The sequence below is a fragment of the Pipistrellus kuhlii genome, unplaced genomic scaffold (genome assembly GCF_014108245.1).
Source record: "Pipistrellus kuhlii isolate mPipKuh1 unplaced genomic scaffold, mPipKuh1.p scaffold_m20_p_11, whole genome shotgun sequence".
Classification (NCBI taxonomy): Eukaryota; Metazoa; Chordata; class Mammalia; order Chiroptera; family Vespertilionidae; genus Pipistrellus; species Pipistrellus kuhlii.
Window position 1 is genome coordinate 1,570,423 of NW_023425416.1, and position 12,826 is coordinate 1,583,248.

At 42.3% G+C, this 12,826-nt stretch overlaps 1 protein-coding gene across 1 annotated transcript in view; it reads left to right on the forward strand.

Moving 5' to 3' along the window:
* The first annotated feature begins 5,849 nt into the window (after positions 1 to 5,849).
* MDFIC2 (MyoD family inhibitor domain containing 2) overlaps positions 5,850 to 12,826 on the forward strand; it is a 111,550-nt gene continuing 104,573 nt past the window's right edge. Inside the window, exons 1-2 of the mRNA XM_045578938.1 lie at positions 5,850 to 6,127; positions 6,680 to 6,767. Coding sequence (XP_045434894.1) covers positions 6,680 to 6,767 — 88 coding nt within the window. The 5' untranslated portion in view covers positions 5,850 to 6,127. The remainder of the gene's footprint in view (positions 6,128 to 6,679; positions 6,768 to 12,826) is intronic.

Consider the following 12,826-nt stretch of genomic DNA (forward strand, 5'->3'; position numbering starts at 1 on the left):
GGTGGTGGTGCCCACAGCCACAAGAGAGCCCATAGCCGCAAAGGGGGTGATCCCCTTGGCCTCGTCAGAGTCCCCAGTCCTTTCAGCCCCATGGGGGGTGTGGCAGGTGCATGGTGCAGCTGAACCCGCCCTCAGCCCCACAGCCGCCCAGGGCTGGCCTGAGGTGCAGGCTAGTCTCAGATGGCAGTTGCCTATCTTCCCTGGGCCACCCGAGGCTCAGGTAACCAGGGCTGCCCAAGGCTTGCAATGCTGGCAGTGGCAGCAGCAGAGGTGTGATGGGGCTGTTGCCTTCCGCTGATTGCTGGGTTGCCTCCTGCTCCTGAGGACTCCTGGACTGAGAGAGGAGGCAGGCCAGGCTGAGGGAACACCCCCTCCAGTGCATGAAATTTCATGCCCCAGGCCTCTAGTAGACAATAAAATCTATTAGTTTGTATAATTATTTTAAATAATGTTAATAATTTATCAAAAGGTACTGCACTGTAAGTATTCAATAAATCAAAACCTTCTTATTAATAAGTAATTTTAATACAAACTCAGTAAATATTCTATATTGCTAAAATCATTTTCATACAAACTAGAGGCCCAGTGCACCAATTGCGCATGGGTGGGGTCTGGCTGGCTCACCCTGATGGGGGCCCATCAGGACAAGCCAGTGAGTGGCAGCAACTGTGGGCAGTTGGCATCTGGCCTCACAGATTGGAGTGTTGGGGCCACTTGGGGACCAGGCCAGAGGGGCAGCTGCAGGTGAAAACCCCGTGCAGAGCCCCAGCCTCTCTACCCGGAACAGCACAGCTGCTGCTATCCTGTCTCCTGAGGTGCACAGAGCCCTCTGTGTTCAGCCTCACTGGAAACTCACCTGGGATTATCAGAGGGGAGGGGGCAGCAGAAGGCCAAGCGAAGCCTGGGTCAGGCTAGTTGGCTGCCATAATATGCATCATAGCCACTGGTCGTTCTGGTCATTCCACCATTCCAGTTCCTGGGCTTTTATATGTATAGACTAGAGGCCTGGTGCACTAAATTTATACATGGGGGTGGAAGGGTCTCCCTCAGCCCAGCCTGCACCCTCTCCAATCTGGGACATCCCTCTCACAATCCAGGACTTTTGATTCTCAACTGTTCACCTGCCTCCCTTCCTGATTTCCCTAACCACTTCTGTCTGCCAGCCTGATCACCCTAAACACTTCCATGCCAGCCTGATTGATGTCTAACTACTCCCTTGCCAGCCTTTTTGCCCCCAACTTCCCTTCTCTGCAGACCTGGTCACCCCTATCTTCCCTCCCCTGCAGGATTGATCACCCCCAACTGGCCTCCCTTGCAGGCCTGGTCCCTGCCAACTGCCCTCCTCTAGAGCCACAACTGCCCTCCCTGCCAGCCCTCCCCTGCCAGGCGTCCTTCTTGTGTCCACATGGGGGCTGCCATCTTTGACCACATGGGGTTGGCCATCTTGTGTGTTGGAGTGATGGTCAATTTGCATATTACTTATTTATTATATAAGATGTTTTTAAATATATATATTTTTATTGAGGAAGGGAGAGGGAGGGAGAAGTAGAAACATCAATGATGAGAGAATCCTCCAAAGAATATTTTAAATGCGAAGGACTCCCACAGCAGGGACTGCACTGAACTCCTGTTATGGGTCTTAGGAGAGTTGAGGGAATGAAAATATAGAGAAAGATAAGAATTACATGATCTCACTCATGTGTGAAGTCTAATGAACAAAATAAACTGATGAACAAAATAGACCCAGAGACATAGAAACATAGAACAGACTGAGGAATCTCAGAGGGAAGGTGGGATAGGGGGTGCAGAGATTAACCAGGAAATTTGTATGCACATATGCATGACCCACGGATATAGACAGTCATGCAGTGAAGGCCTGAGGGGCTGGAGCAGGAGGAGGATAGAGGGGGTCAATGAGAGGGAGTGGAAATAACTGTAGTACTTCCAACAATAAAATTATTTTTTTAAAAAGAAGAAATTTCTTTAGACTGAAAAAGAATGAAATCAAATGACAATCCAAGTCTACCAGAAGGAATTAAAGAGAACTAAAAATAGTAAGATGGGGGTAAACATTTTTTAAAAATATGGGTTGCCTCCTGCTCCTGAGGACTCCTGGACTGAGAGAGGAGGCAGGCCAGGCTGAGGGAACACCCCCTCCAGTGCATGAAATTTCATGTCCCAGGCCTCTAAAGTAATTACTTTAAAAGACACTGCTATTTAAATACACACAACATACATTGCCTAACAAATTATAACATTTGTAGTTGTACAACTTTTAAAAATAATAGTACAAAGAAGAGAGTATATAAGTGGAATGATACCATTATAAAATTATTATATTTTACATGAAGTGTAACAATATTATACTTAGTTAATAGTGCATATTATGATCTGAAGAACCCAAAATTTTCATGATAAACCTCCTAGCAAGTGTCATTCACATATTTATTCTTATACTAGAGGCCTGGTGCGTGGGGCGGGAAGGGGGGGTGTCCCTCAGCCCAACCTGCATCGTCTCCAATCTGAGACCACTCGAGGGATGTCTGACTGCCCATTTAGGCCCAGACAGTCAGACATCTCTCTCACAATCCAGGACTGCTGGCTCACAACCGCTCGCCTGCCTGCCTGATTGCTACTACACTAACCACTTCGGCCTACCAGCCTGATCACCCCCTAACCACTATCCTGCCAGCCTGATAGATGCCTAACTGCTCCCCTGCCGGCCTGATTGCCCCTAACTGCCCTCCCTTATTGGCCTGGTCACCCCTGCACAAACCTCCCCTGCAGGCCTGGTTTCACCCAATTGTTTTCCCCTGAAGGCCTGGTTGCCACCAACTGCCCTCCCCTGCTGGCCATCTTGTTTCCACCTGGGGGCAGCCATCTTTAACCACATGGGGACAGCCATCTTGTGTGTTGAAGTGATGATCAATGTGCATATTACCTCTTTATTCGAAAGGATCTTTATTCAATGCCAACCAAGGTCTCTCAGTAAAAGCAGCTTTATACAGTATAAAAATAATTTGAAGCTCTTTGTTAATGATCTGACATGAAACAAGTATAAAACTTAATTCATTTTATATCCCTGAGTATTATATCTTAAAGCTGAACATTTGATGATTTCTAGCAACTAATGAGTCCCATAATTTGTAGGTCTGTGGGGTTAGTTGTGACCTTCCCCTGGCAAAGCTTGTGTGATTTGTTGTATTTGCTTTACCTCTGATATTTTGGGCCAATTGTTATTTATTCCATGCATATTTTTTTATCAAGGCCACAAAATCCCCTAAAGAATATTTTAAATGCAAATAGTTAATGGCATACATTGATCGTTAGTATAAATAACTATACTAATACAGAGATGCAGCTCTGTAGCATAAACAGACTTTGAAAGGAGTCCAGCTTCCCACACCATGTCCTCTGACAACTCTACTCTACAAATTACAGTCCTCAAGTCGCTCCATCTAGTTGATGACTTTCTCTACACATTGATTAATATTATATTGTTACATCATAATATAACTTCATTGTTTTATAATCAACAGCAAGTGACTGTGGTGATTTCGGAGGAAATAAAGACTAATGACAGCACATAATTATTTGTTTCTTAGAGAAGTCTCTAGCTTCAATCATTCCATTTTATTTTAACAGAAAGATAAACTAGATGATGATCTTGCAGGTTTTTCTCTTGGCAAAAGTTGTCTTCCCCTGAAGCTTTTATCTCTGGATCAGATTTTGAGTAGGAACTAGATATATGGATGCATGAGCCAAAATAAAAAGCATAAAGTTATAAAATAAGAGAATATTCAAACTGTCTTTATTTAGACAAGACAACAAAAACAGAGTTTATCAAGAAACCTGAGCCTGGAGACTGCACTCTGGTCTGCATGATTTAGCCTGGGACTTCAGAGCTTCGTTTTGGACAATCTTTTGTTTCTCAGTCTGCTCTGCCTGGTCTTGGTTTCTCCTTACTTCTTATCATCAACTGTGGTTTAGCTCATTCATTCCAAGTCCCAGTCCAGACTCTATCATCCAGATGGAGAATTTTATGGTCCAAGTACATCTCTAAGCAAATGAGTAATTGGTTTAAAGGCTGGCATTTGTATGGAATGTACTTAATGCGATGTCAATAAAGGTGCCAGTGGCATACAGTTTATCTTGGAGTTTAGTCTTATCTTTATTGATGAGGTACATGAAAACATTGAATATAATGCTTAAATCTTCAGCTCTCATAAGGATTACAAAGACAGGAATAGAATTTAAAGTTAATTATCTAAATTTAAAAAAAAAAAGGTGCACTTTAAAATGAAAGAAAATTCCATACAGAAATTTTAAGTAATGTCACACACTCTGATAAAAAAGGAAATAACGGGCCCAAAATGGAGGCATTTGTGCTAAGCTCACATTACTGAACCAAGACTTAAAATCGAGGCTAATTACAGTGTTACTTCCGCCCAGGAGGGAATTCAAACAGCTCACCTGGACGGAGGGACAGAGCTGTCCCCAATGGCGGCTCCTGGCCTGGAACCATTTCTGTGCCAGTCAGGCATGCCACCACTTTGGGAAAAGGACGGCACCAGTGGTGTTCGATCTTCTGGTTTTGTTTATCTAGCCGTCATTAATCCTTATGTGATCGTGCCACACCCTGAGCAAGAAGCCTGAAACGTGGGGGTAGGGCTGTCCTCAGGGGTAGAGTCTTGTCATAGAGATGGGGTGGGCTTACATGGAGCAAAGCGCAGAGGCTCAGGCACAGGGGCTGGAGGTGAGATTCTGAGGAAGCATCTCTGGGATGTTACTAACAGAAGCAGGCAGGTTCAGGGACTGGCAGCATTACAATGAGGTTGGAGAAAAAGAATAGGGACCTCGGAGGAAGCTTTGCTTTTAGCCACATTTTGAAAATCTACACTAATAAAAGAGTAAGATGCAAATTAACCATACCTTTGTGACACCCACCAGCCAATCAGGAGTGAGTATTCAAATTAACTCAACAAATATGGTGGGTTAATTTGCGTACACAGGTGCCAAGCAGCCAGGGGTGGGGTGGGATGCTTGCATAGCCATCATGTTGGCGATGCAGGCATTCTGCACTGTCCCAGCCACTCCAGGCCTCTGGGTAGCATAAGAAGGCAGAAAGGCAGCTCTGGCCAGAGCAAAGGCGGTGTCAGCAGCCAGGGGAAGGAAGGCTCGTGCTTGCATGAATCTTTGTTCATCTGGCCTCTAGTCATGTTATAAAATCTAACCCTTCAAGGTCTTCCTTAGCTGTCGAAGGAATCTGGAGGTTACCTTATTGATCATAGGATAAACTGAAAGTCATGGAAATTGGCTGATCAAGGTAGTTTTTAAAACAATGAAATGGAGCAAAGCACAAGAAATGAAGTTGGGAAACAAGGTGAAATGGGTGCCAGGTGATGAGAAAACAGACAGCTGCTGGGTGAACACTGGCAGGGAAACCACTGTGGGCCCCAACCAGGAATGCCACTCCTGGGGGGAACGGGATGCATGGTCCTCCTCAGCACGGCGCCCCAGGGCTGTGCTTCTGCGTCAACCTCTGTGGATGGAAAACAGAGTTAGCTTTGACTGAGCATCGAATGCCCACACCTCTTTGAAATGTCATTTCACAGCCTTTTGGAACATCTGCAGACCCTCCAAAAACCCAATCTGTTTCTTGTTTCCTATTCAACGTTAGGAAAACCTGTTTTTCAATTTGTCTGCTGCAGGAAGAACTTCTAAGGAATAAAGCTTTAGAGGTTTTACTCTCTTTTCCTCTAACCCAAGTCTTGTCTGTACACTCTTCCTCGCCCTCTGACTGTGAGTGTGGCGTGTGCGGGAGGAAGGGGTGAAGCACGGCATTTGGGAATGCTCATTGTTCCCACATTGGTGGAGTGTCCTTGCAATCAGTGCTGGCCGGAGCGGCTCTCGCTGTGAACCACAGGCTTTGCATGACCTTAAAAAAGCTCTCAGCCACAAGTTGGATGCTTTTGGCAGTGTTACAATCGTAGCACCACCAGCAGGGAGAGCTTTGCTTCCCTGCTCACTCTGGCTGGGAGAGGAATGCTGGGCGTCAGGAGGCACGGAGAAGGCTGCCCAGCGCCTCGCACCCTGCCTGGCCCCTGGGCCTCCCCCCGGATCCCAGGTAAGACCGCAGGAGCCGGAGCAAGGTCAGCCAGTCCCTCCTAGAGAGGTCAGGAAGTGGGGTGCAGGGGGGTCCAGGGCAGATTGCCTCACCTTCCAGAGCCCCAGGCCTGTCTCAGCCCATAGGGCTCTCATTCAACCCAATAAATTGGTGAAAATGTGCTTTTATGTTTTATTATTATGCATATCTCTGTATATCACTTTGCAACATGCTCTTCTATAGATTATTAAAAAGATGAAAATAGCAACAGAATGTTTGTTTTTTACAAATCTGTGGCCAGCCATTAATGTTATTCTTTAATATTCATAAATTATAAAATCTTATAGCACTCTATTGCTGAAAAATGAAATATCATATAAAGTTTAGTTTTCAATATTAATATTTTAAAATATTACAGATGGATAAAATGTAAGACAACATAAGGCAGTGAACTGGAAAACTATAGGGAAAACACTTTCCTATAATATGGCATTAGTCTCTAAATATAAAGCTCAATGTCACAAATTTGGGTTCTTAAAAATTTTTTTTATCACAAATTGTGTTTCCACTTAGATGTCAGAAACTGAGCTGGAAAAGATAAAAGTAAGAGCAGCTGAGCATTTTGAAAATGATAAAAATAATATTTCTTGGTTGAAGGAAGGTAAGTCCTCTTGCTGTTGATTTTCTCCGAATGTGGAACTTGTGATTTTGTTTATAAGAGATCATGTGGGAGACGGAATGAGTGCAGGGCGATTAAAACAATGTTTGTGCTTCTGCTTTTTTTAAGTTTTCTCCTGGGCTGGGTGGCGTGTGAAGGTGGTTAGCACTGAGGAGCTTTTGTTCCCTCTGCCGCATAAACAGTGTTTTGCTGGGAGAGAATACGCATTTTCAGCTCAGATTATCTGTGAGGTTCTGGTTGTGCTGTAGGTTTTTCTCCTTTAGCCAAGGAGACTAAATCATTGAGGACAAGTATTTTCTAAGTAATAATCACAGCAAGGAGGGCTGCTGTAGGAAGTGATGTCTGCAAATAGCATCGCCATTCACTGCAATTAAAGGGCCACCTCCCCGGGGAGAGCGGCCGCGGCACCGTGCGCGTGAGGCGCTGCTGGAAATACACACAGATCGATGCGTTCTCCTCGGACAGTGCGCCTTCGTGCGCTTTTGAAAACACGAACAAGCTCGTGATTATTTACTAGAAGGTTTCATTTCGTCATCTTTTCATTTTATGAACACTTAACGTTTCTTAAAGTAAATTGACTTGATATTTTATTGAAATAGGTGTATCTTTTGCATTATTTCATAAATGTATTCAATTGTAAAGTAACAACTCTTAAGTAGTTGTCATTCCTCAAAATTGTATTCTCAGATCATGGGAGACTTTAACATAGACGTCAAAGGAAGTTCTACAACATCAAAGCAATAATAGTAATAGCATGGCCCTCGTTGCAAATGTGTGCTGATAGTATGCTGAGTCATCACAACAGCCTAATACAATAGTAATTATTCCTAATTTTCAGAGGAGAAAACAGAATCACAAAGGGCTGAAGTAAGATGACAAGATTGTAAGCGTGACAGAGCTGAATTCGATCCCAGAGAGTGTGACTCCATAGCATCTGAGTTTAACCACGACCTTACACAATGTTTCAAAGAAAAGATGTTAAATTACTTGCAGGGCGTGACCTGCCCATGCCCCACTAATCTCAATTAGTAGATGGAGCTCCTCTCTGCTAGAGATTCTGTTTCAGGATGAAAGTTGATGCAGACATGAAGTATTCTCAGAATCATTTCCTTCAAAAAGCCACAGGCAATAAAATTCTCTGGCTTCTCTTTATTAAGATATTTTTAAATAGAACACTTAAAAAAACAGCACTGTGAAATTAAAAATTGAACTTGGATCAAAGATTTCCTTTTGCATTTCCTGTGAACTCCATACCCATGAAGACAAAGGTGTTGGGCACCACTATTGGCAGTGATGTTTACATTATTTATTTTTGCTATAATTAATCCACTTTACAGTCTCATATAGAAACAGTGGTGGAATTGATAGAACAGTCAATTGTTTACTGAAGTATTTTCTTTTTTTAAAAATTGTGTTCACTAAGTCGGTCTCGGCATTAAGTTTTTGTGATCTATAAAAGCTAATTTCCCCAGGTGACCTGCCTTATCCCTTTGGACACTTCCTTTAAGCTACGTTCAAATTATGTTTAACATATTTCATAAAAGGAACCAGATTCTAGATGTTTTAACATATTTTAACATATTTCATTGAACCAGATTCTAGATGTTTCTTAAAGTAAATTGACTTGATATTTTATTGAAATAGGTGTATCTTTTACATTATTTCATGAGTGTATTCAATCGTAAAGAAATAGCTCCTAAGTAGTTGTCATTCCTCAAAATTGTATTATCAGGTCATGGGAGACTTTAACAAATATGTCAAGGAACTTCTACAACACCAAAACAATAATAGTAATAACTCGCCCGCATTGCCAATGTGTGCTGATGTTATGCTGAGTCATGACATCAACCTGTGCAACAGTAACATCTTCATAGGGAATCATCTGGAGAATGAGCTAGCATTCAAACAAAAATCTCTCTTTTTAATGTTAAGAAAAAGTATACCTGTTGTCTTATTTATTTTTAAAGGCAAACTGGCGCATTGGAAAGAGTAGAGCAATAGAAGCTAGGCAGGTGTGGTTTTCAAATCTCAGCTCAGCTGCTTGCTAACGGGCTGTGGCTGGCATTTTGCTGAGCTTCTGGCAGCTCACAGTCCTCAGCGAGGCCTGGTGACATCTGTTTGTGTGATTGTGGAGATGAGATTTCATTATTTCTGTGTGTCCCCTCTTTAAAGCATGATTTAAAATAATATAGTTATATTTTTTAAGACCCTCATTCACATTTGGAGCAATTATTAATAGTAAGAGTCCTCTGTATTTTTATAGTATTTTATATAAATTTCATCATTTAGTCCCTACAACAGCTTGATATGCAGTAACATTGTTCCCATTTTATAGTTTCAGAAAGACTTTGGATGTTCCTCAAATTTGGCAAACTGAATCTGGACCCCAGGTCTTCCAGCTCCAAATTATATTCTTTTCCTTAAACTACTCTGTCACATTGATTTTTCCAATGGTTATTAATCAACTTCCCCACCCTCAAAAAAAAAAAAAAAGTAAAATAGATGGCTTAAATTTGTTCCAATGCTTTTCACGAATGACGAAAGTAGTTGCTTCTCATGTCACAATGTCTCTTTCCTTCCTCTGCAACTCTAGCTGAGCACTCCCATGGTTAAATGTAGAGAACCGTAGCAACACCTCGCTGACGAGAGGTGAAGGAAAAACACCCACTGGAGGAACCCAGTGAGGACCTCAGGGTGTGCATCACCATCATGGCCAACCTGGATGCTAATGTCCTTTATAATATTTCGGGTATTCACCCCATTTGTCCAATGCGACTCAGCATTGTGAGCCACATGTTCCTGGAGCTGAGGCACGAGAGGGCAGGAAAAAAGGAGAAAGAACAGTCCTGCACTGGAGGAGTTTACTATCTTATTGGCTTGCTTTTGCCTGAAAGGCAAGGCCCTGACTGCCTTCCACTTTGCATCCGCTGGGTCATGGGGGCGATGGCTTCAGCAAGGGTGCCAGAGAGCTGGTTACAGCACACCCAGAGCTATTATCCACAATTAGGGCAAATAGTGTTTGGGAAACACACCGCAGACCCGAAATGCACTCACCTCCAGGTAATTGCATCCTGTTTCACAGTCTATCAAGGCATCAGGCGGTCCTCCATTGCTGTGAGTCATGCTACCTTTAAACTCTAGATGATCAGGCTTTAGATCTATCACATTCCTACGTCCCAACTTAAGGAACTCAGGAGCCCAGGAATAAAAATGCTTAAGAAGCAAGACAGGTAACTCTGAAGTCAGATGTCCAAGGATCATGCTCAGAGAAAACCTGTTTTAAGACAACCAGAGAAACAAAATGTGGTTTTGAAAGATGGAGCAGGCAAGATGAGCTATCTTGTGCAATTTGGACCGAGGTGGTCTAAAGGCCAGTCTTGAAGGTGGTGCCCATCTATTTGCACAGGTGGCCGGAGGAGTGCTGAAAGCAGAGTCATCAGAGGCCATCTGCTGTGTTCTGGTCAGGGTGCCCTGGCCAGCTCTTCCTGTAGTTAACACAGAATCAGAGGGACAACAGACTGGCATAGCAAGGGTGGGACCCAGGACTGAAGCATGCTGAGGGCATATGAATCCCTAACTAGTCTGCAGAATGGCAGGGGCAGGCAGAGGCCAGGCTAGGCAGCAGGCATGGTGATGGCTACGACAGAAACCAATTCAGGAACCCCAAGTGAGGAAACATGTCCTGGATAAAAGTCATAACAAGGAGAGGAGAAAAATAGGCCCAAATGTGAAAAACTTTATGAAGGGAAAATTGATATAACAGAGAAATTGGGGGGAAATTACAGGTGGAATGAGATGGCATGTAATGCCCCATTAAGCCAGGGAGCATTCTGGGTAAGCATTTCAGTGCCTACCGCTTCCTCCATTCGATACGGAAGAGAAGCATCAGGCAGGATGGAGCCTTGAAATTGTTGCTATTTGTAGTTTAAAATCGCAGTGTCACCAGTGCTTGAACTGCACACAAATTTCTTACAGTGTCTCCTGATTTTTTCAGGAGAAACTGGAAATCTGAAATTCCATGTGAAACCTCCTAACTTCTGAAGGTTAAGAAAATAATAACAACAATAAGAAAGCACCTTGCAGAACAAATTACGCCAAGTTCTGTGACTATTTCAGCCCACTGGCTACCAATTTGTAAGAATTTGTATTCCTAAACAAAACCTATTACAATTTTCCCCAAACCAGTTTTCCATAAAAATTGCTTCATATGTGCACATGCACATAAACATGCACACAAATACATATTTATATGTATGTGCAAAGTCAGTTCTTTAAAAAATATGACATTACGACTGCTGAAATGAAGCTGTTTTCCTGAAATTACCTGGTCTTGTTTCAACAAGGCATTCTCTTCTGGTTGTAGTGAGCAGAGGGAAGAACAAAAATAGCCCAGGTTACAAGCGTGCCCTCCATGCTTTCTCATCTTCTCATCAGGTGCTGACTTCCCAATAACTGCCGAAGCAGGTGGGCCTTCGTGGGAAAATTCGTATTTCTGGAAGAGGTGTGATTTTAAAAAGAGGAGATGAGGGCAATGAACAAGTTTTTCTCTCATCTTCCAAGAAATGCCAGGAAGAAAGACATGTGGATGTTGAAAATTGTGTAGTCATTTTGAACTAAGTACAGGTAGTCATATGGTGACTAGAGTCTTTGGTGATTTCAAGATCATTATTTAAATACACTCTTGAGGAAACTCGATACATTTATTTAGTATTAAGATAGAGAAGTTGGGTCACCAATGACTTGGCATCTTGAATATATTGGTTATCATTTAATCAGAGTTAACACATAATAGGAATTGATGTAACAAGATACTGGAAAACAGCATAGAGCTTCCAAAAGCCATGTCCTAAAACTTCTCTTCTTAATAAAATGCAAAACTTCAAATCATATTACAAGAATCTCATCTCATTTCTGACCATTGTTTGTCAATGAGATGGAGAAAGTGAGAATCCTACTTCTATTGATATTCATAAATTCACTGAAATTTCATAATTCTAAGTGAACAAAAGCCCCCTTCCTTTGCTCAAACATAATTTCAGATTATAAGCATTAAAACAATCTAAATTATATATTTTATTCAATTTAGCAACTATTTGATGAGGCTCCTCTTGAGCCCACAGACAACATGTTAGGCAAAGAAACAAAGGTGTCAAACAATGAAAATGCCATTTCTGCCTTTAAGGAACTCATTTACTTAAGTGTTTTATAATAATGACTAAGTATCAACCCAGGCTAATTCTTTCACTCAGGTACTTCTCATTTTTAAAAGGGCTCCTTTTTTTGACTAGCTTAAATACGAAGCCACATTCATGTTTATTTTAAATTGTTTATTTCCACAAACAGCATAGCTTGAGATTCCTATTCTTATGAAACAGGATAATTAGCTCTTATTTCATTAGTCTTCATTAACTTGTGAAAATGTGTTACCTAATACCCAAAATACAGGTGAGGAAAAAGTAACAGCCAAAGAGAACGTTGGTTTTTGTTTAAACATAATTAGAAGGAGAAGCTAGATGGGAAAATGTGCCTTTGCAAATCATATAAATAAGTAAAACGAGAGCAAGATGCTTTTACAGGAGTCCTTTTCTGGAAGCTTTGGAACAGGCTGATGTGCTGGAGCATTGAGAACTCTCCTTTAGAATTAGTGATTAAGAAACTTAAGAGAAAGATTTGACTTGAGAGTTAAATCACAAGAAGCCAGCTGTGCGAAAATCTGCAAAGAACACTCCAACAGGGAGAAGAGCTTGTATGCACACAGAGTGGCTCAGGATCCAGAATGGCTGAGAGGAAAAGAAGGAAGGAAGGGAAGGGGTGCCGAAAAGGAGGGAGGAAAAGAGGGAGGAAGGGACAGAAAAGAAAGTAATGGAGAAAGGCGGGGAGGGAAAGGAAGGTGCTTAAGTTGGCAATAATGTTGGCCTGCCTTGCTGGCCTCAATCAGGAATTTGGATATTTTTTCCTTCATAATTGGAGCCACTGGAGATTCTAAGAAAGGGAATTTGAGCAATCCCTTATATTGTATGAGCTAAAGAGTATAAGGAGCC